Consider the following 22,972-nt stretch of genomic DNA (forward strand, 5'->3'; position numbering starts at 1 on the left):
GTTTTCCAGGTAAATTTTTTCGGTTGTACACCATTGCACTCTCCTGCTTCGGTCTGTTACCTCAGAGCAGAGTTTGCAGCCCCCACTATTCAGATTTGCCCACACATTCACACTTGTGAATCATGAGATTTGTTAACGTTGGCCCACTGCTCTGATTTTAAACTGCAAAACTGATGGTCTGAATAAAACTCTGGATCAGGGAGGCGGGGGTATTTGCTGCTGACCTATTGTTTGCTCTCCGTTGAACTACAGTCCAATCACATGTACCATATACACTGTGTTATTTGTTATTCACAGATGACATGTGAACCAAAGCTATGTTTGTGCGTCAGAAAGAGATTTCAAACAATTGAACAAACTGTAGACACGAGGCAGAGATGTTTTACGACTGGTTTTATTATACAAAATAATATTTGACTCATAAAAACATGGCTATGGCTTAGTCTACATGACCAAGTTCTGATTTAATCTCTATAAAATTTGACCAGAGTATGCAACATGAAATATTACAAAGATTCAAAGACAAACTGTTGATGCACTGTTAAATGTTTTTAAAAACCAATACTTAATAAACGGATTTAAATCTTTAAAAACCGGGTGTGAACCAGATTTTCATCTTCTACCAGATTTTAAAAATCTTGCAGCTTCCTGGTTCACTGTCAAGTAAAGAATATCGGCATTACTAAAATACAATAACAATAAAACCGTAGCAGATCCGAGCGTAGTGACAAGTAACAAGTGAAAGAAACGTCACCTTGCTCATTCGTCACTATGTTTGTCACATAGTGTCACATAGTGACAAACAGCTTGTTTGACAGTGGTTCCCCTGCTTTCTGCGACTATCTATTTGGTTTCCAGTGTTCTAAAAGCACATTACATCCAGATCAGATTTCAGAAGTCATGGAGAGCGGTTTGCTATACAAGCAGTACTTGAGGAGAAGCATCGAAGATTTGAAATCCTCTGTACAGAGCAGGCACAGTGTGTGCAGATAAGGAGCCTCATAGTGGCAACAACACCGGGAGTTTCAGTGGTTCTCATGCTCCTTGTCCAGAGAGACTGTCAGTATCAAGCTATTAAAATAGCTGTTCTCCCCCATAAACGTCTGTTCACTCCTCGGTGATAAACAGCAGCAAGTGGTGAGGTATCACCAGAGCTCACACTTGTGTTTAGGGTTCATGGGAGCATTGGGTTTGCAGCCAAAGTGCTTTGAGAACTCATGTGAATTGGAGACGGTGCCAATGACTCGGAATCTTGACGGACTGTGAGGATCGGTGATCACGCCTTCGTGTGAGCTCTCCGGTGTCCTGACGGAGCACCATACCTGCAGCGTGACAACCAATAAACACATCAGAAGATTATTTACTGTTGATTTCTTTTGAGAATTATAGAGAGAGTAGAGACACTGGCCTGGTTTCCGACATTTTAGTTAGAAAACTTCCTGGCAGATACATACATTTTGGTTTATTTTCTATTTTGTTACCTGACTGTGACGTTTGAGCCTCAATGTGCAGGCTGATTTATGCGAAACTTTTTGACACTAGCACGCCGGTTTCACACTCGTTTGTCGAACTTAAATCCACAATTTAATATGTGTGCACAGGAGCATGAGGATTTTGCAGTTAGTTTGGAATCATTCAGTCCCGTGGGCGTCTTGCAGAAGGATTCAGTGCAAATACACAGAGAATGGTCTTTATAATGAAGTAGGAGACATTTTCTGTCCAGCAGTTAAATTTTTTTTTTTGTAGGTGAGTGAAGCTGGGGGGGGGGCGTAATTCTTATTCTTAATTTTTGTTGCCCATCAGATATTATAGCAAAATACATTTTCATGTCTCAAAACATGTCTCGAGGGGAACCTTAGTGATATTGTAAGTACAGTTATAGTATGAGCATGTCTACAGTAGAATAAAGTAAAAAAGAAAATACCTTGATTGGTACAAACCTGTGCAAATCCTACGAAAAACAGCTGATGGTTGGTCATTCCCAGGGCGGGCAGCGTGGGCTCGTCTCCGTTCTTTTCGATCCAGTTCACATAAGCCTTCCAGGAAGCAAATGCTCATGTTACACACGTGCCATCAATCTTTGCTTAGCACAGGGAAAACTATACAGTCACATAAACCAAAGACTACATCAAAATCATTTTGGGTCCTCTACAGATTTACATGCACCATTTGATGTGCGACGCTTTTACTTGCATATGATTCGCTCATCTGCTTCCTAGCCCATGACCTTTCAATTCATGGAAAGAATGTGTGCGTGTGAAGAAGTAACCAGAGGCTGACAAGGCCACTCGTAACCCCCTGTTGCATTTCCAGGCTTCACTGTAAACCAGACAACCTGCTTTTTCCAATACAGATTCATGTATGCGACACACAACCGCCTTGACAAATAAACCGGAGCAGGGGATTAATCCGAGATCGCAGCGACAGTTTCGTGACCTCGCAAAAATCCGACAAAGTTGACTTCGGTGACAAAGAGATAACGATATAAAATGTCCACACATATCAAAATGCTCTAGCATTTAGTTGTTTTTACACCTCAGTGACAAAAAGCCATATTTTTCCTGAATGTAACACAGACAACATTTGAGGGGAATTCTCCTTCCTGGACTTGTACCTTGTAGGCAGCTTTGAGTCCACCGTTGTCAGCGATGTTCTCTCCCAGGGTTTGTTTTCCATTCAGAGGCTCCTTGTTGATGGTGTAGTTTCCGTACTGCTCCACCATGCACTGAGTCTGCTTCTTGAATGCCTCCACAGAGGAGTTCTTCCACCAGGGACGCAGGTTCCCATCCTTATCGTATTCCCTCCCTGTTTGAATGGAACAGTGGTATGTAACTCTGTTCTCTACCAAGTTTGTGTTTTAACACTATTTTATGTCATTATAGTTATTTTAGAATAATATTAAAAAGTACCTACCTTGGTCATCAAAAGCATGCGTCAGCTCATGTCCCATGACTACGCCTATTCCACCGAAGTTAAGAGCCCTGGATAACAAAAGAGACACCTGTGACATCTGGTCTAAAGACTGCAAGTTTGTAAAAGCAGATGAGTGAGATAAGATAACTGATACAGACTGAGACTCAATATGAAGCTGCAGCAGGTTAATTTAGCTTAGCATTGAAACTGGAAGCACAGAACACATCTGAATCTCAGATAAGCTGCTTTCAGACATGCACCGAACTTTCTGAGATTTTCTTGAGGCACGTGTTAGAATGCAAATGGAGTTTTCCTTCCAGCCCCTTAGTAAAATGTCCTGAAGATGTCTGAATGAACCCATGTGAAAATACAGCAGGAAAAAGTCCATAAAATCCACAGCAAGCGAGTGGGCGTGTCGATGATGTTTTATATCAAGACCTACTTGGGCCAGGATGGACTGTAGAACGGAGCCCGGAGAATTCCTGCAGGCAGAACCATCTCGTTCTTGGTGGGGTTGTAATATGCATTCACAGTCGGCGGGGTCATGCTCCACCTGCAGACACGGACAGAGCCACAACATGAGGCGGAAGACAAGGTCACTACAAATTAAGAATATTGATTGTGCCTGGTCTAGTGGATCTGCCCCACTCCCTCCCCCGCAGCCTAATTGAGAGATCAGGACCAGTTCAGCGGACAGAAGTTGGTGGCCTGGGAACATTTGTGGATGGAAGCGGCGCTCTGCTGAGTCAGTATAATGAGAATGTCTCTCCTGGGCCGAGCGTGCGACCTCCTCTCTGGCAGGACGAGCCACTCACTGGTTTCTGTTGGGGGTTTTCCTCAGCTGGTCGGCCGTCACTCGGGCTGAGAAGTTGTAGTACTGCATGACATTTTGGAAGTAGAGATCTGACACCACCTCAAACTGAAAGGTAGAGGACAGAAATAGTCAGTGTTTTTATTTATTTATTATTTAGATCAAATAAAAGTGACAGACCAAGTGGTTCCACGTTTACCTACATCATTGAACACTTTGTCCAGCTTGGTGGCGTTCATGATGAAGTCTGGATATCCCACCATGTTGTAGATTGCGTCTGCCTGTGAAGGATAACGTTGGAAAAACTGTAAAAGACACATATTCACACCAGGTGGCAGTGCTGTATTGTACTACTATTCCTTACTGGCTGTGTAAATTCTGCATGCAGGTCTTAGTTGTGTCTATTCTCCTTCTAAGAAGGTCTTGTCTCTATGATCTGTCGCAGCCATTCAAAATGTCAGGAATTGATATTGATCATTTAAATTGCACAACTTACGCATGGAATAATTTTAGAATGACCCACTGTGCTGTCAGCATTTTGATTAGTCTTCTATCAGGACCATGTTTTCTTTGCTTAAAAACTAATACAAATAATAACGAAGATGAATGCTAAATAATAAAAAACTGCCGACCATGCTATTGGAGCTTTTGAGTTCCTGAAACATACAAATTGGAAATGCTGGTGGCCCTGTGGCCCCAGAAAAAGGTGTGTGGTATAGTTGGGACAAAAACAGAAACGCTTTCTCTCTCATCCTGATTGACTCTAATAAGACGTGACTCTGCTACCAGTGGTCGGCTCAGTCTCCTGGGGTTGTGTCTTGTTGCAGGTTGTCAGTGCCTGTGTGGACAATGATGATCTGGGGAAGGCCAATAAAGTCTCATTGAAGCAGCTCTAAAAAATGTCCAGTGCTTGAACACGTCTCTGCAAACCTCCATCAGTAACACCACCTACGCCTCTGGCTTGGCTGGCAGAGGGGGTGGGATCATCCTGGCCAGCAGGGAGGAGGTCGCTGCATGAGAAGAGCCAACAAACATTCCCGAAGTGACTTTCCCAACCAGAGGCTGAGGGGTAAGAGGCCGGGGTGTGGTTGAGAGGCTCAGTCTGTGGGATGTGGGCTGAGAACAGTGGAGAGGAGCGCAGGGGGATTTAGGAGGTCTCAGGAACTGTAGCTACCTCCTGAGGCTCCTCCCTCTGCTCTCTGTATCGTCCTGGACCCACAGACTGGTAATCCTCCGTTACACTTGTTCCAGTTATTTAGAGGGGTCTATTAAAACAGTTCCATGTTAGCTTCGTTCAGTAGCTTTCTTTCTAACGATTAGAAATATTCAGATTTAGAGACGTCCCTTTACCAGTATTTTCTACCATAAAGTGTTTTTTCTGCAGCTCAAGTATTGTCGGAGGTCATTTCTGGTGTTGCTGCTCTCAGATTGCGTCCCTGTCTCTCTAATGCTCAGGTCTTAGGTGTGAAGGAGGACACACAGCAGGATCTCTCACCCACCTTTTCTTTGGCTGCTTTCTTTGTGTCCGGGTCCATCCAGCCCACATCCTTCAGGCTGTCCTCAAACGCCCATTTAATGTCTGCGACCATGTCCTCAGCCTGGAGCACAGAGGACACAAAGGAAAGTCAGGAAAAAAGCTGATCATCTCACACAGCAGGCGGCCGATGAGAGAGAGGGACTTACAATGGCTTTACTCTCTTCAGCAAAGGTGTCTTTGACGAACATGGCTCCGAGAGCAAAGCCCAGGGCGATGTCGGTGTCGCTGACGCACAGCTTCCAGCGAGGAGTGCAGCTCTGCAACATCAGAATGAAAGACATGAATACATCCTCAAGATATCTTCAATCTGATTAAAATGAGCTGTGGAGAGAACACAGGCCTCGTTCAGACCTGGTATCCACGTCTGTCCTGAGCGGTCACATCACAGGTGCACAGCTTTGAGTTTGTCTGTTAAAATCGGACATTAAAAGGCCTCCTGAATGTGTCACCTGTCACCACATGTGATCTGATCTCACTTCCTGCTCTATATATGCAAATACGGACCTACGACATTTGTGTTGGACAAGAACAAACTATGTCCATTCTGTGAAACCACTGCTCTATTTCAAAGTATTTATTAGTTTGTATTTACTGGTCTTTTGTCAGATTTCGGCTTTTGTGATTTATACAATACATCAAACATTAACAAACTGCCTCTGTTAAATTTTGATATTTTAATAGGCCTTAATCCAATGAAGACTGAGAAATCCCAGTGATCCTTTGTTCAGTGGATTCAAGTAACAAAGAAAAGAGTTGCGATCTTGAGAAATTCATGACCTCTGTGAAGCAGCAGTGAGCGGTTATCCCTCAGCAGCCTGAGAGACACAGTGTTCCTGCCGAAAGGAACAAGTGCTGTGTTTTTTTTTTTGGTAGATAAAAAAGCAACAACAGGACAAGCCACAGGCCAACTCCTGGTCAATTTACACTCAAGACTGAAGCGAGGCAAGCGGGACGACCACCAGGACAGAACACAAGAGGAGACGAATGGTGCAGGAGTGATTTCAGTGGGAAAAATAGATAAAATCCTAATTTGTGAAGGGATGTTACTTATTATCGAGCTGTTCTGTGACACAGCCTTGAGCCTCAAAGACCAAACAAGACTAGCAAAGCACTTTGAGTTGATTATAAATGTGAGGAAAATGTCTTGTTATTTGGCAAAAGTCAAAAAAAGATTTTTGGGATCAAAGAAATCATTCTGGACATAAAGTTGTATCTGTTTTCATGAGCCTCTTCTTGCCATCTCAAACGTAGAAAGATCTAAACATACAGTTAACACGTACACAAACATGACTCTTATAACAACGATTTCACATCTTGAACTGATCCAAGCCTCCCGTTCAACCCACTCTGTCACTTTCCGTGGGTACGTAAAAGTCCCTATATGGCAAAGTCATTATCAGGTGAAGGGAAGGACAAGGACAAAAAGAGCTGCATGTATACGCAGACAGAGAGGAACAAGGTCGCCGTGAGGAAACAAGGAGTATTCTGAGCAGGCAAAGCTGTAAAGTGTGCTCGGACACATAGTCACAGATGGAAAAAGAGACAGTTTCGCACTCTTGTTTTTAAAAGATACACAAAAGAGACACACAGCAAGTTAAGGACTTGTTATTACAGCTTGAACCCAGTGGATAACAAGGCAGAGGAAACAGGATCTTGGTCAGATAAGAGCTGCAGTCACTGGAGCCTCCACAGTTAAAGAAATAAATCAGTTTTTCTTGCTGCAGAGTCAACACATTTCTCCCTTCTCACAGGTTCTAGTGGATAAACAACCTTGTTTGCTAATTAAAGGGTAAATTCAGCAAATGTACAAACTCCGCTACACAACCTGCGATGTGGTGGCGTCCTGCAGCAACACACTGTTTGGATTTACTGTGGATCTGAGACATCTGCCTCCAATACAACACAGCTGAGCTGAGTTTTGTTAGTGTTGCTCACCGCATTGGAGACAAAATGTAACGGTAACATCTCCGTCCAAAACACACTGGTCTTACGAGGAGTCGTTCCACTTAGAGCCGTTCACAGAGAGGTCGGTGAGTTATCTAAAGAAGACAGGTCACCGGTCCTGGAAAGACGCTTCTAGGTTTTCCTTTACATCTTGAATGCCAGAAAATTCAATCCATTGCTATTTGTGGAGTATTTGCCAAAATCACTAAACCCGAGTATGTAAGGTCCAAATTATCCGCAGGGTTGGATACAATGAGAGGTAATTACTCACTAACACACATGACTAATGATTTAGTGATGTTTTATAGTTTAACCTTAATCTTTATTATAAATATTTAAAACAAAACAAACAATGATATAAAACTAAGACTTGTTTTAATCATCTTAACATGAAATATAAATCTTTTCGTCCTTGTTAATTATGTAAAAAATGATTTTCTGCAAATATGCTGATAGCGATATGTCTGTGAAAATTTATACCGGCCAATATCATCATTACAAAATAAAAAAATGTGTCATTCATTCACTAATATTATAAACTGTTGGTGATACATATAGTGTAATAATGTCCTTTATAGTTTCATGAACTGATATTTAAAATTTTTAATTGGACCATTTTTTTTTATCACAGTGCGAGGAGAGGATTTGTATAAATTCTTTTGAATTTATTAAATTACTTGTCAGTTTGTAATGTTTCCCTCCATTCCTTCATTAAGCTGCTCTCACTGTGCTGAGTCTTTGGATTAATTTATATCAATACACCAACAATTTAGTTTTCTCTGGCTGAATTGTAGCTCTGTGAATCACACTCTCTTTGAAAACTCTGGAACCAATTTTGGTTGATTTGTTGACACGGAGTTGAATGATTCAGGTTCCACAGAGGACCGACATAAAACGCTGGCCGATGATTTACAGTTCTTGTGAAATCTCGTCACAGTGGAGGGGAAAAGGCTTCGCTTCTCTGTTTGTTCTCCTTTATCTGCTCGCACCCGAAATGAATCCTCTGCCGAGTATCACACAAAAGAACAAGAGTTCAGGAGAAAAGCTGTGCAAGCCCAGATGTTGGGCTCTGGGCCACTTCCTCCGACCGTGCTGGACCTCTGAAATCCCACTGGTACCAGGGTTTAAATGACTTTTTAAAGTAATTCAAATCATTTTCTCTGCCATGTAGCAGCTCCAATAAACATTAACCGTCGATCGTAATAAACTGACAAAGCAAGCAGTTAGCAAACAGAAACTAAAAATACATTATCAGGATGAGAATCTGCCTGCAGGTCAAACAGGAACAGAGGATTACTTTTCTCACCGCTTAATCCCATCCCTGTGTTTTAATCCACGTGAGTCACGTTGGATCACAGGGTTTAAAAAAAAAAAAAAAAAGAGGGCCTGCATCTTTTTTACCTTTTTGGTTCCGTACATGACCTCGAGGAAGCTCTGCTCAGCATCCTGGAACTTTTGGTCCAAAATGGAAACCATCTTCCTCACCACCTTCATGATCATGTAATTGTTGAGGAGGCTGCAAAGAAAATATGACGTTGATTACTTCAATACTGCCTGAATGCTTGTAGAAGGGGTTGTACTTGTACATACACAGTTTACAGTGTAAAGTGTAGCTTCTTCATTCCGGTTTAACTACGTCATTATAAATCAAAGTAAACACACATTGAGTAGCTTCGCTGTTTTTCACACGTCAATGGAAAAACTCTGAGGCATGGCTGATCGTCTGACCTTTTGTTTGTTGTCTCTATGAGCTTAGAGACTTTCTGGAGGTACTCCTTGGCGTAAACAACCACGGGCTCCGAGTCGTTGAGCGGCACTGGAGAGAACACTTCTCTGAGATACGGCATCCAGTTCACTGCAGGAGCCAGAGTCTACAGACAGACACAAAACACACACACACACACACACACACACACGATGGAAAAGGTCTCAACACAAACATGTAATTCGTTCTCCAGTGTCAATATATCAGCAAACTCCGATAAAATACCCAGAGTTCATGTCTGAAAACGGCTTAAGATTCATGATTTGTAGAAAAGCTGTGTGCCATTTCTGTTGTTCATTAAGAAACTCACCGACAGATCCTTGGCCTCCATCTTGTGGTAGATGAGCTCCTCATCACGCCTCTCCTCCTGAGGTACTGTGATGTTGGCCAGAGATGTTTCAAAGTCCACAATCTCCATCATCACTACCTGAGACGTTTCCCTGGTGCCTCCCAGAAGAACCCCTAACTCCACTAGGAAGCTGAGGTAAGCTGTCAGATACTGCAAAGGAAGCGAGGCGGAGATGGGCGAGGTCGGGAAGAGGAGGGTCGTTTCAGTGTTTTTTTAAAAATGTAATTAGGTCAGTAATCCTAAATGATGCAAACACAAGCGAAACTATGCAGAGCTTTTTTTGTTTTCTTTTTTTGCCTGAAGCTGAAATATTTAACTTTTAATATTTCCAGACTGTCTCTAAATGAGCAATGAGCCACTGGATATGATTTTCATTACAGAGAACATCTGGATTAGCTCTCCAACTCTGTCCAACTCAGTCTAACTTCTAGTGTAACACTGTTAACAATGTGCACAGTACCTTTTCATTTGCCGTTTTGTTGAGGTAGTAATCCCGTGAAGGAAGTCCCAGGCTGGACTGATCCACCTGGAGTCAAGAGAAACATCCAATGACTTTTAGCTCACAAATCGCCTCTGGCTTCATCCCTGTGTTTCCAGGCCTGCAGGCTACAGGGTCTCAACAAAGATAAAACATGCCCCCGGTTGAGCCGCTCACCTGGATGATGTTACTGTTGGAGTTTTTCGAGTCGGTGCTGACAAACACAGTGAAGAAAGGCGACGTCCGGTAATTGCCTGACACCATTTGCAAAACTTCATCGAAGTTGTCCTTGTCCCAGGGTTCTGTCAGGGCCCATCCCCCAATCTAAGACAGACAGGGATTAATCAGACACTCAAAGTCACCCGCATCCAGGGAAATTCATTATTGAACTTTTTTTTACAGCTTTGGGAACTAGGCATACCTGGCTGATTAGCTCCTGTAGTGGTTTAGCTCCCAATTCCTCGATCTTGGCCTCATTCATGCAGGCCTGATAGTATCGCTGGGCCTTTCCCTCAGCCTGACTCACACTTTTCATCGTCTTGTTTTCTGAATAAATAAAGATAGAAAATAAATTGGGTGTGAATGAAAAACAAGGCGTTTCCCCAGCGCTGGAAAAATAATCTTGCTACCTTTGCCTGGGGTAAAGGCGGCTGAGGACACGGTGCAGAATTCAGACAAGGGCCTTTACCTAATAATTGCTTCATTACAACCATGTTGTGCTCCCAGAGGTTGCTGAAAGGTCCCCAGCGGGACTTGCCCTCGGGGAGGGGGTTGTTCTTCATCCAGCCCCCACAGGCAAAGTTGTAGAAGTCATTGCAGGGGTCCACGGATCGATCAAGTGCTCCCATCACTGTACTGGCCACAGTAACGCACGGCTCTGTTAGGCACAAGCCAGGGTGAGCTGTACAAAAGTAGATTTAAACAAAATTTACCACTAACCACCACCGAGCAACCCAATGAAAAAGTCTCAAACATCCATGTCAGTCAACACAGAATGGTGTACCCGCAGAGAGAAATGATATTATTACAGGGACAATAAGAGACTTTTTTGGAAAGTTGCTTAAGTTTTTCCAGAAAGCTACAAGGTGCTTTCATTTTGTTCGAATTTAACTTCATCAGTCAGTGAGTGAAGTTCATGGTCTTAAGGCCCTGCAGCTTTGCTCCAGCCCAAAAACAACTTTGAGTAATCTGAGAATATTTCATTTTGGACGTCCAAGTAGTCATGCAGGTTTTCAGACCATCCACAAATTATTACCTCAAACGCGGTAAAAGCCAAGATATACAACCTGAAGGGAATATTTCCCCATGTAGAAAGTTCACTTTTGCCGACTGATAAATAAATAGAGAGCAGATGAGGGTGAAGGAGCCTGGGAAACTTCAGGTTAATCACTTTCATCTGACCTGGCTAGCAGATAAACGTTATTGCTCCTCTTCCTGTGTCTGTTCCTGCATGTGGCTTCCAAAAACACATATTTTCAGTGAATGGATATTTAGTTTGCTCTCTAGAATCATTTTCAGAGGCGATGACCGGAGGCGTTCTGGCTGGTCTGTTATATTTTAACGTCTAAACACAAAAGCTGAAGAACAAGAAGAGCTTTAGAAAAATGTCAGTGTTTAGAGAAGTGCAAGAGCCGGTCGTCCCGGAGCAGACGCTGCGATCCCAGGCGAACGGCTCACAATTAATATTTGACTCGGTGTAAAGACTTTCACCCCATGCCCATATAAGGCGACGAGACAAAGAAGGAGACACAGAAACAAGCATTGATGAGATTAGAACCCGGAGGAGACCTCATCCTTGTTCCTTTTATTATTTCAAAGCGTGATCCTGACATGCGGCTCTGAATGGGAGGAAGTGGCATTAGGTTTCCCATGGTGCATCTGAGGAAGCCCGACCGTTGATGGTAAATCCACAAGCACTTTTTCCATAATGAAAAAGCTCAGGGGAGTGATTTAGAGTTGTTTTTCGCAGGCTTAGCCAAAGGTGTGGCTTTAAAAGAAATAATACCCTGCATATACTGTATTAATTGTCTCAGTCCTGTTTGTACTTAAAAGCCTCTCAGAGCTTCCAGATCTTTTTTTAGACTGGTCTTTTGTCTTTCAGCTCACTTCTTTTGATGGAATCAGCTTCATTACTTACTTGTTGCTTTTACCCGATTTATAACATATTCATATATAAAACAATTACAAACAATAACACACAGAAACATGGTTGTTTTCAGACAGTACAAAACCAGTTCTGATGATGGAAACGTTACTAAAAATTTAAAGTCTCAGTTGACATTGTAGGAAAAATCCTTATTCCCTTTCTGGCAGACGGTTCAGATGAGTCGATCATCATCACTCTTCATATTTGCAAGATAAATATGAAGCTGGCGCCACCACCAGATTATCTTTGCACAAAGAGTCTGTCTGTTCAAAGATATTAAGATCCACACCCCTAATGCTCACTGATTAACAAAGAACATCCTGTTTGTTTCATCTGCACAAAGTCTACAAAGAGCAGTTCACTGGCAATTAAGTAGTCCAGCACACACCTCTTGTAAAACAGTGTGGGAGAGCCGAGGCTAACTGCTAAGCTAAGCTAACCCTCTCCTGGCTGCAGCTTCATATATGGGACTGGTATCATTCTTCTTATCCGACTCTAAGCAAGAAAAAAACTAAAGCTCATATTTCTGGAACGGCTGAACTACTTCTTTAAGCCGTCCTCCGTTTAGTGTGTGGGAGTTTTTTTTATTGTCAGTTAGTCTTGTTTTTGGGAAGGTGGTTGACAGCATATTCAATAAATAAAAAGAAATCAGAATAGATAGCACAAAAGCAGTTTGATCTACAGCCCGACCGATACTGACTTTGGCCGTTGCTTTAAATTTTCACTTGTAATCGGCCAAAGGAAGCAATTTGGAACCGTGATACATTCAGTATTGATACTACTTAAATAATCAGGTAATTGTGTATTTGGTTGAGCTTGTAATTGGTCGAGCTGGAGTTCAATCAGGAGTCACCTGGTCAGCCCACTACACAGGAAACGCAGGTGTATTCCCAGTGTATTCCACAGCATCCCAGATTTGGAATAGAACCTCCGACTCACTCTGTTTGTAGAAGACCCCCGTTGTGATGAGCGATATGAAAAGGCCCAGGGTCACGACGCACACTAGAAACAGCACCCGCTTCTCGCTCTTGGTCCGGTGCCGACAACACATGGGGCCGCGGCCGTTCAGCAGATTCACCTGCTCAAACAAATAGAGAATAAAAAAACCTTGAAGCGCTTCACCTAAAAAGTCAAATATGACAATTTTGGAGAGATTAACAGACATAAAAAGACTTTAAGATAAACAAATATAGACACTTCATACTGTCACCGTGCTGGACTAATGCACTGTGGAAAATACTGTGTGGGTTTCAAACAGCTTCTTTCAGGATCTGATGACAGATTTGGTTTCAAAGCTCAGCGACCTTTTCAACCCTCCTACACTGAGAGGCATTTTCCTATTGTTCCCTCTCCTCTGGTTCAGCACAGAGTCATAGAGATAAGTTTCCCTCTGCCCCAGATTGGGAAATCGACACAATAATCCTGCTGAACCGTGTCTGATGATTTTGTGGCTGACCTATAAAGTGAGGAGGAAGTCGAGCAACTGAGTCAAACGAGGACGACAAACCAAACCACCAGTTGATTCCAGAGGAAAAAGTTTTTTAAGAAACATTCCCCAGAAGAAGAATTTAGAAGTTGGAGGAACTTCCTGTCTTTGTGGTAAATGAATGGACTTTTTTTACTGTTGATGGAATGATTGGTGCAGCCGACCTCACAACAGCAAACGCCGCTCCTCCATGTTTTCTGGTGAAGGTTTCTCTTTCGGCGAAAGACACCAGGGTAATTTATTTCCTAAAGGAATGAGTCCAGCGTGCCGCTCACAAACCCTTCACAGGGCACCACTTACCACTTAAAGTGTAAATAAAGGGCAGATCGAGCCTCACATATCTTGTGGGGGTCTATTAGCCCTTGAGGAGTGAATGCTTAAGGATCAGATTTACTGCTGTGAGCCCCAGTGGCTTCTTAATCTCTTGAGCTTGGTGTGTTTGGTTGGTTTGGAGCTAAACGTTTTGAATTTAGTCAAACCACACTGGCCAAGTTTTCACCCCTGTCCATTAGTATGTATGTTCTTCAGCAGGATGACGAAAAAACTGCAGGACGGATTTCCATGAAACTCCGCAACATAGGCCAAGAAAGAACCCACTAAACTGGGCTGTGGATCCAGGATTCGTTTTTATCATTTACTGTAACATTGTCAAAAATGTTGTTTTTTTTACAGATTTTTATGGATCTAACACATTGACTCAAGCATTTCATTGCCAGCGACTGCTTAATGTTATTGTTGTGCATTTGATAATAAACTCTTGAATCTTTGAATTCAGGGGATTTGGTAAAGTAGATTTTCTTTCAGCTGCTACATGTTTTCAAATAGAGCTAGAAACCTGCAACTACCACCAACGCATGGTTGAGATATGATGAAGGCAGAATCGTGGCAGTGTCTTGAATTCAAGCACTTTCTCTGAGCTCTGATCCAATAAATCATCGGAGATATGAATCTGACTGCAGTTAAACATCTCCTTCATTCAACCTCCTGAAACTTTAAGGCCCCTTATAGTCTATGAAAGACAATTCAATCCTTTAAAAAGGAGATTTTAAAGAGTGGCCAGAGAACACTGCTTAGTCATGTCATCTTTAAACCCAGAAGTAAGAAGCAGAAAATCCAGGTGTGACTCAATACTTTGATACAATATGCTTTGTGACCACAGGCCTGTGTGAACATTGCGCTGTTTGACAAAAGGGATTCAGTTCCAATATCCTCATGATCCATTTTAGCAAATAATCTACAATCTCAGGATTAAAATTAAATCGTAACCGACACAAGGGTTTAAGATTAACAGGATTCAGTCAGTGTCTGTCTGCGTAAAGGCAGCTCGGTGAGACTGATCTATCTCGTTATGCTGACGTGGACATTTAATTGGTTGTCAGGCCCGTCCCTTTATAAGAAATCTAAATTTCAGCGAGGTTTTCTGAATGGAAAATTATCATTTACATCTCATATTCCATAACGTACATTATGTCAATACAGAATATACAGCATCCTCAGTGCAACCCTGAAGCATGAGCTTAGCACATAAACCTCAGTTTGAAATTCAGGCCTCCAAAGAAGTATGTCCTCGTCTTCCAGACACGGGAGACAGAGGGACGAGTGAGCGTCGTATCAGAAGCATCACACAACAGGCAAACCCCGTTAAAGAGGATCATCTGCAGTGAGACCATCCTTCTAAGTAGATTTTTACATTGGAACACGTACAGGGAGAAGTTTCACACTTCCAAGTAATTCTAAGAAGTTCTGTGCATTTTTAGCACAAGGTGTTTTGTGCATGTTTACCTGCATGGGAGATGAAGGATAGATGTCGTCGGCTGTGGAGTCCACCAGGTCCTCCTCGTCCAACGTGGCTCTTTTGTACGTTGACATCTGAAAAGGAAAATGGAGAAAAGTCTCTCTCAGTGCTTCCATCCTTCAACCCCTCTCCTCTCCTCACTCTCCCCCCACCTGGTGTGTGGGTTTGTTTTTCAGAGAGAGAGAGAGGGCTTGCAGTTTGACGGCTACTCGTCGACAGGCTCTGAGGCTCCTGGGCAGGGCTTCCCTCCAATATCCATGGGGAGGAATCTGGTTTGTCTGGTTGGAGCTCTTCCCCTCAAACACTTTGCAGTTTGCTTACACAGACTGCGTCGCTCCTCTCCTTTCAAAGGTATGTTTCTCCCTGCTCGCCTCAACACCATCTCTGTAATCCCTCATGGCCGATGGCAGATAGCCCTGGGAGGGGAGGGGGCGGGGGGGCAAATGTCACAGCACGGACAACAGCCTCATCCTGAACGTCCTCCTCTGAAAAACGCCGTGTGGCTCCCCTCTCTGCCCCGTTGCGTGGCTCTAACACGCAAACTTCTTTCAGGACTTCCTCCTCAGCCCGGTCTGTGCAAACACGGCGCGGGAGAAGACGGAACTAGTGAAAAACAGGAAGTAGCACTGACTACAGCGACTTGCACGACTGAGACTGAGAGTGTGGGAGTGATTGTGTTTTTGTGTGCGCGAGTGTGTTGGCGGGTGTGTACATTCCCCCCATTGTGGTTTCAGTTATGTTATGGGAGGGAACCCAACAGCTGTATAGTTTACACCCAGGGTCGTTTTCTATAGGTCACAACTAGAGCCGGGGGAGGAGCGTGGAGAAATGCACCTCCTCCCACTAAATGCTTGGAGTGGCTGCCCCTGGTGACGGTTACCTGATAGGCACGACAGTCACTCCTTGTGCTGTTTAACACACACACACACACACACACACCCCCCCAGGGCCAATGGTACGTCACCCAGACCCTGCGTTTACTCCTCATTAAAGGCAGGAAGAGTCTGTCAGCTCAACTCTCCTGATTTAAAAAGATGTAAAGAGAACGTGTGTGTGCGCCACAGGACTTTACAACTTTACAGCTAAAATATAGTAATCAAGCTCAGCTAAATTGAGATGTACCTTACTTATAATAAATTCAATAATAAACTTTATTCATGTAGCCCTTTGACAAAAGGTACAGTGCTTCATTGAAAGAAAAATAACAGATAATCAAAACAAGAGGAAGACAATCAGCTAATAAAACAGATCGGGACTCAAATTAAGTTGCATATGTGAAGTGTTCATCAATGTTTTATGATAAAAAATGTTTTAAGAAGATTTAAAATGCAGTTAAGGATGTTGCGTGCCTGATCTCAGTAGGGTAATTCCTCCCCAGCCCTGGGCCCAGTCACGCTCAGTCACCAACTGTGATCTGCAAATAACCAGCACAGCTCCATTCACAGGTTGTAAGTGAATGTGAATGAAACCACAGCAGGTTAACAAGGCTGTGATGTAGTGGGAAAGACTGGTTTTAAAAGAGATGAGCAGAATTTCTACATTCCTGATTTTGTTCAAGACAGCATGATTCAAAGCAAATGTAATAAATTTGCATTATCCGCCTCAAAAATAACTTTTTTGCCAAAATCAGTTTCTCAATTGTGAGGCTATTCGGCTTTTTTTCACCATTTAGTGTAGATTATATAAGTTTAACAATCACATTTGTTCTCTGAATGGTCTGCATTTATACAACACTTCTCTTTATGACCACTCAAAGTGATTTACAGTGCATGTATTTACCCTTTCTCTATCACACATCACTGCCGCAGCCCTCCAGGGCAATTCAGGGTTCAGGCTCTTTCCTAAGGACACTATGGCACACTGGCTGGGGGAGGCCGCCAACCTTTTGGTTAGCAGACATCTCACTCTGTATTCTGAGCCACTGCCGCCAATATACCACAGCTCATAGCCTTAACAAATTAGAGCTAAATTGAGAAAGTAATTGGTAGATTCATCGCTAAGGAAAACTCGAATGGACAGACTGTACCTCTACCAAGGCCCAGCAGTCTCCTTTTTAATTCACCAGATCCAGATGTTCATTTGGATCTGCACCAAATTGCATTCACTCTCCTAAACGTGTGTGAATTTTTTGAGAAATAACTGAAAATCTGTGAAAATGCTGAAATCACAATGTTGATGTATGTGGAAAAAAATCCTGGATACACAACAACATTTCCTGGGTTTGTCCCTGACCAACACCACATCTTTCCGTTTCACGGTGAGAAATGCAGCAGTTTGTGTGTAATCCTGATGAAAGCTGAACCTCTGTGGCACGGCGACAATCCTTTTAGACACACACACAGAGCATTTTATTGTCTGAACACTAAACAGACTGCTCCACCTTAAACCAAAGGTCCAGCAGCTTTAAATCTGATTCTGACACTACGCCTCCAACGCTGAGAAAGGAGGGCAATAATTAACGTCAGCTGCCTGTCAGCCAGACAGAAATACACCTCACCCCAGGGTGGTTGCTCAATACACTGCACAACAAGAGAGGCAGTGGTTTTGTATCTGACGCAGAGGTGAGTTCAAGGGATAATAATAAAGATTCTATTCAGTATGAGTTTTACATATACATCACATGTGTAGCCAGATTCTAAAAGAGCACACGAGGACTGTCTCTGTTTTATCAGCACAATCTCCGGCTCTGTTCTTCTTCTTCTCCGGCCTCCATCTTATCATCCATCTCAACACAAGACGATCCAGAGACTGAACAGAGATGTTGACTTAATGGAGACGGATGAGAGTTTCTCATAAACACAACCGGGAGCCCAGTCCAGTTGCAAGATCCACACTTTATTTTGTTTCCCACTTGTTTCACATAAACATCCCTCGGAGGAGAAAAAGCATGGTCCTCAACACAAACATTCCAGAGAACTCCGGGCAAAGCGAGAGACTGATTCCTGTTAAATCTTGTTTTCTGTCAGGACAAGATGCCACAAATCAGGGCCCAGGAGGGAACTCGACACCACAACAACGACTAAGCATTACACAAGCATCAGAACCCTGTCTGTGCTGGTGTGTTGTTATCAGCTTATGGACGACTGAAGTGATGAAAGATGCAGAGAGACACAGAGACGGAGCGGGGGGGAGGGGAAGACGTGAGAGGACACTGATTGTTGACTATTGATGTTTGACTTTACTTGACTTTGTTCTCATTACACAGACACAAACACACAAAATTCACCTTACTGCTGTTCCATTTAGCAAAACATGACATATTCAAAATGAATTAACATCATAAAGGTGTCAAACTTCAATTATTATTTTTTTCTTCAAAATGACCCTCACCAATTGGTGAACAAATAAAACTGTGATATGAAATGAAACCAAACAAATTTAAGTCGGGACCCATTTTAAACCAGAGAGTAAAAATGGGTTGAGTTGAGTTTTAAAAGTGTCCAAAGCTGGTTGGTGTCCTGATGTTTTACTGCTCCACAGTTAGGGGGGCGACTGCAAAGGCCCGATCTCTTGTATTCTTCACTCTGGACCTTGGAACCCAGAGTGCACGCGAGTGCAAAGTTAAACAATCAGAGGCACTAAACCGATCAATGAAATCCTTAAATGAACCAGGAGCCGGTTAATGGAAGCCTGAACAGATGAAATGAGGTCTCACTTGCTTGTGCCCGTTAAAAAACAGAGCTGCAGTGTTTTGTACTAGTTGCAGCTGAGAAGACAAAGACTGGCTGACACAACCGAGTCGAGACTGTTGCAATCACAATGCAGAGCAGCCGATCTCAGTATCTAACCGCACAGAACATGTTGATGTCCTCGTCACACACACACACTCACTCACTGTTTCCCAACACTTCCTTGGCATTGAGCAGATGTGATTTTGCACAGACCAACGCTGCCTTCCCTTTCCTGTCGGCGATACTCAATGACTAATATCAGCCGTTTCTTGGACTTTTATGTCTGAAGCAATAAGTCAGGATCGTAAACGACGCAATCCTGAAACTTTGGAGTCACACATGAACACACATCTGTGTCACAATCAACTGCTATCGAAGCGGCGTCAAGTAACATCTGCAAAAACTGAGACTGATACAGAGGAGTTCCTGTTGATGCCCTTCTAGTTGCTGAAAGGCGCCGGCAGTGGCACCTGGGAGCCATTTGAGAACACAGCAAGACGCAGTTCTCACACGTAAGAGGCTGTGGTCAAGGTCGGTGCTGGAACCTCCTATTGTGTCTTACAGGGCGTGAGGGTGTCTTCACACAGAGGAGCCCCTGGTATGAGGGGGTCAGTATGCCGCGGTTCCTGGAAGCAGCGTGTGGCCTGCGACCTTTGAGTGAGGCCGTCAACCACAAACATGCGTCACGATCCTTCACACCAGACGATTATTTGTAGCGCAAGGGTGCGGGGGGGGGAGGCATTCCTCCAGGAATAACTGGAGCATGTTTGTGTTTGGGTTTGGCTGCAGCGTGTATACGTGAAGTGTACGTTTCCTTTCTGAGGACAAGAATCTATAGAAGGGGCTGTCGAGGAGGAGGTGAGGGAGGAAGGAGGAAGGAGACTCCTCCTGCAGATGATTTACGGCTGTGTGTTTGATGCAAGCTGGCAGTAAACACATTTTGCCTCCAAAGAAAGGCGGCTCATTACACCACTGTGGTAATCCAGGCAGATGCCGAGTCTATGGATGTGGCTTCAGACCACAGGAGGATCAGTAATTAAAGGCTGCACCAGTAAAACAATCCCGAGCCTCACATTCAGCGTGACAAGTTCCGTGACCTCTGTGACTGAAGGCACGTCTCCGCGCAAACACAGACGCCACAAAGCGACGGCAATGACCCAAGACCACTTCATCTGCAGGTGTAAAAACCACACACGCGTTTCTTTATTTTTGTAAATCCCAGAGGAAGAGTGAGGCTGGGAAAAACATTCCAGAGATACCGCCGTGTCATACATAAACACAACCACATTGAGCTCCAACGACAACAAGACTTGACAGGAACGGTTCAAAGAGCTTTCGCATGACTCAGCTCTTTGGGCGGCTGAAGGTAAAGTGCACAGTCTGCCCACGTGAGGTCAGGGCCGCGTACGGTTCGTGCTTTCGTCTGAGCGTTCAGGCATCGACCGAAGCAAAACAAACATTCAGACGATCGCTCAACGTGCAACACGTTCATGAAAACATAAAATCACTGCAGCTCTTTTATCTTTTGGGTCCAGCCACCCCACGTGTTTCTGCCTGAAGGCCGCAGATAAAGACAGAGTTGTCCCAGGCTTCGGCTCCTGACCTCTGACGCCAAGACACCACTGGAATTGTCTTTCTTTTCGCAGCTCAGGGATGTTTCCTTTGGGGAAAACACCCTGATAATAATGTCAAGTATTAACAAACCACAAGAAAACAAAGCTACTTTCCCAGGGAATCAGCTTTGAGTGGGATTGTTAGACTAAGCTGAGGGAGTTTAACCGGAATCACAACAAGTTTGGTATATTTTTAGTGGTTAGCGCTTTATTTTAAATGAAATAAAGAGCTTGCGTTTTCCCCCTCACATGGTTATTAATATGCCGGCTGCAGCAGATCTGGAATTCTTCGGATTCTTGGATCGACAGAACAACCCGAGTCATTCTCCCATGGGCACGTTTCAGGTGCTCGGACGTTTAAGAGCAATAAACAAATCTCCCCCAACCAGGTGTTCTATATCTCAGTCTAATCTCTAATATAGTTGATTAAATCAGATTTAGTTTCCTAAATGTAATTTGAAGAGCTCCTCCTCTGACTTTCTGCCAGGGTGAGGTGAGCATTAATATGAGCGGCACACGGAAGCTTGTTTACAATGAGTGGTTCCAGCCCCAGGTGGAGACAGATAACAGGAGATTACCTGTTCCCACTGTTGTTATGGTGCCCCGCAGCGCACTCGCCATCTCATCGAGGTAATGAATAACTGCAAAGCAAACCAATCTCCCTCCAAGTGCGACAAACCCAGAGCCCTGTAATGTTATTGAACCAATCAATCACCCGCTCGGGGGGAGATCATCAGCTTCTGTGATCGGTGATCTGTGTGTTCCAGGCCTGGTGCAGTTAAAAAAAAAAAAAAGAGACTGAAGCAAGCTGTTTAACAGGATTTGCAAACCTGTTTTGAATTAGCAGCACTGGGATTGTTTAAAGCTTTGATTGCTGCATGAACAACCATTTAATTGCTTTGGAACAACACTTTAAAGGAGAACTGGTCTTCGGATAAAAAGGAAACGCAACGGACACACACAGGAAGCCGACATGAAATGAAGCAACTTAATCTGGATTCTGGGAAAAATCCTTTCATCAATATCAAGAATCAGTTCACTTAAAATTCCATCTAAGGTTCTTTAGTTTCTGTGTAACTTCTGCTTGTAAGAACTATATAAATAAAGTTAGCTGGCATGCTTTTCTCCCACTCTTTCCTTACACGATTAATAAAAACGAACCCTTGTTTGTGAATAATTGTTTGCTGGGCTAAGCATTGACAGTTGAGTTCAGAGAAACAACTCAAAAACAAAACCTGTCACATGTGCCACTTGCAGACATTTCTAATTCATGCATCTGCTCACTCTATCTCCCCTCCCATAGGAAGATTAATCAATTTTTTAATGTCTCTGCAGCCATTAAATACAAAACACTGACATGCACCAGTTTGTTGTGGCTGCAGGGTCCTTCTGGTTCTGTGGTTGCAGCCAAGAGGCTTTGAAAACGATGCACAGGGCCACTGGAAATGATTCAAACACTGGTCTGGTCATTTCATGTTGACTGTAAAAGTCAGTGGAAGCAACCTGAGCGTCCCTGAGGCTCTGATGGGGGAAACAAATCGAAAAACTGACTCAAAGAGGAAGGACAAATGCAGATGTGTGAATATCTGTATCTGCCTGAGGGGGGGGATAATGCATATGGTGTATTATAATGGAGAAATTAATGTCCCAATAGAGAAGAGGTGAAAATACACACTTTCACGCGACTGTTTAACACCGGACTGTTAAATAATTACACACGTTGTCTGTGACGTTGACGTTTCTGTAAACAACACGCCACGAGTGATGAGTCCCCGCGTGGATCTGCACTGGAGGGTTTCTCTCTCGCCATTAGTCGCCCATGTGTGTGCGGGGTCTCGGTGCGAGGAGCCGGGGTCTTACCCTGCTGCTGCTGCCGGGGGCTCCGGTGCCACTGCTGCTGCTGCTGCTGCCGTGACTCCGGTGATCTTCTGACCGGGAACCGTGCGCGAGCCGCGGGTTAATGCGACCAAAGAGGCTGCGGCTGCTCAGTCAAGATGGTTCACTGAAAACACGCCCTCCGCCCACAACCCGGAAGTCATGTCCGCGCGGACGTCTCTTTAACCCGAAACCCTCCCGCGGTCCTGTCCATGGTCCTGTCTCCCTGTGTGGGAGAGACAGCGTGCGTCACAGCGGGGGAACTCTGTTTCGCCAGTCTGATTAATGGTTAAATAAAGCTAATAAATAACCTACTCGAGTGTAAATGTTGTTTACAGCACATCATGGGAGCATTGGTCCATTTAATATGAGCTGGAGCACGTGTGTTGGTCCTTTTAAATTAAAGGTTCAGTGTGTAGACTTTAGGGACGTCTAGTGACATCTAGTGGTGAAGGGTAATATTGCATCTGAATACCCCTCTGCTCAAACATCTTCAGTTTAGTTTGTCCAGTTTGGGCTACTGTACAAAACATGGCGGCCTCTGTAGAGAAAACCCACTCCTGATATCAATATATATAATATATATATT

The 22,972-nt window shown here is 43.7% G+C and overlaps 1 protein-coding gene across 3 annotated transcripts; it reads right to left on the minus strand.

Moving 5' to 3' along the window:
* Positions 1-378: 378 nt before the first annotated feature.
* On the minus strand, positions 379-22,514 carry ece1 (endothelin converting enzyme 1). 3 transcript variants are annotated; one of them, XM_062407520.1, is made up of 19 exons: positions 22,369-22,514; positions 15,212-15,298; positions 12,883-13,021; positions 10,486-10,698; positions 10,219-10,343; positions 9,975-10,121; positions 9,780-9,845; positions 9,281-9,469; positions 8,934-9,076; positions 8,607-8,721; positions 5,408-5,518; positions 5,224-5,322; positions 3,928-4,005; positions 3,729-3,832; positions 3,356-3,466; positions 2,914-2,981; positions 2,615-2,805; positions 1,941-2,036; positions 379-1,322 (listed from the first exon to the last, which is right to left on the minus strand). In XM_062407520.1, the coding sequence occupies exons 2-19, from the start codon at positions 15,296-15,298 to the stop codon at positions 1,146-1,148; spliced, it is 2,259 nt and encodes a 752-aa protein (XP_062263504.1). In that variant the 5' UTR covers positions 22,369-22,514; the 3' UTR covers positions 379-1,145. The 3 variants fall into 3 exon arrangements, with proteins under 3 accessions (XP_062263504.1, XP_062263495.1, XP_062263487.1); XM_062407511.1 differs by lacking the exon at positions 22,369-22,514 and having other exon boundaries at positions 10,486-10,674; positions 15,212-15,355; XM_062407503.1 differs by lacking the exon at positions 22,369-22,514 and having other exon boundaries at positions 15,212-15,355.
* Between the last annotated feature and the right edge of the window lie 458 nt (positions 22,515-22,972).

Source organism: Platichthys flesus, chromosome 2 (assembly GCF_949316205.1).
Source record: "Platichthys flesus chromosome 2, fPlaFle2.1, whole genome shotgun sequence".
Lineage (NCBI taxonomy): Eukaryota > Metazoa > Chordata > Actinopteri > Pleuronectiformes > Pleuronectidae > Platichthys > Platichthys flesus.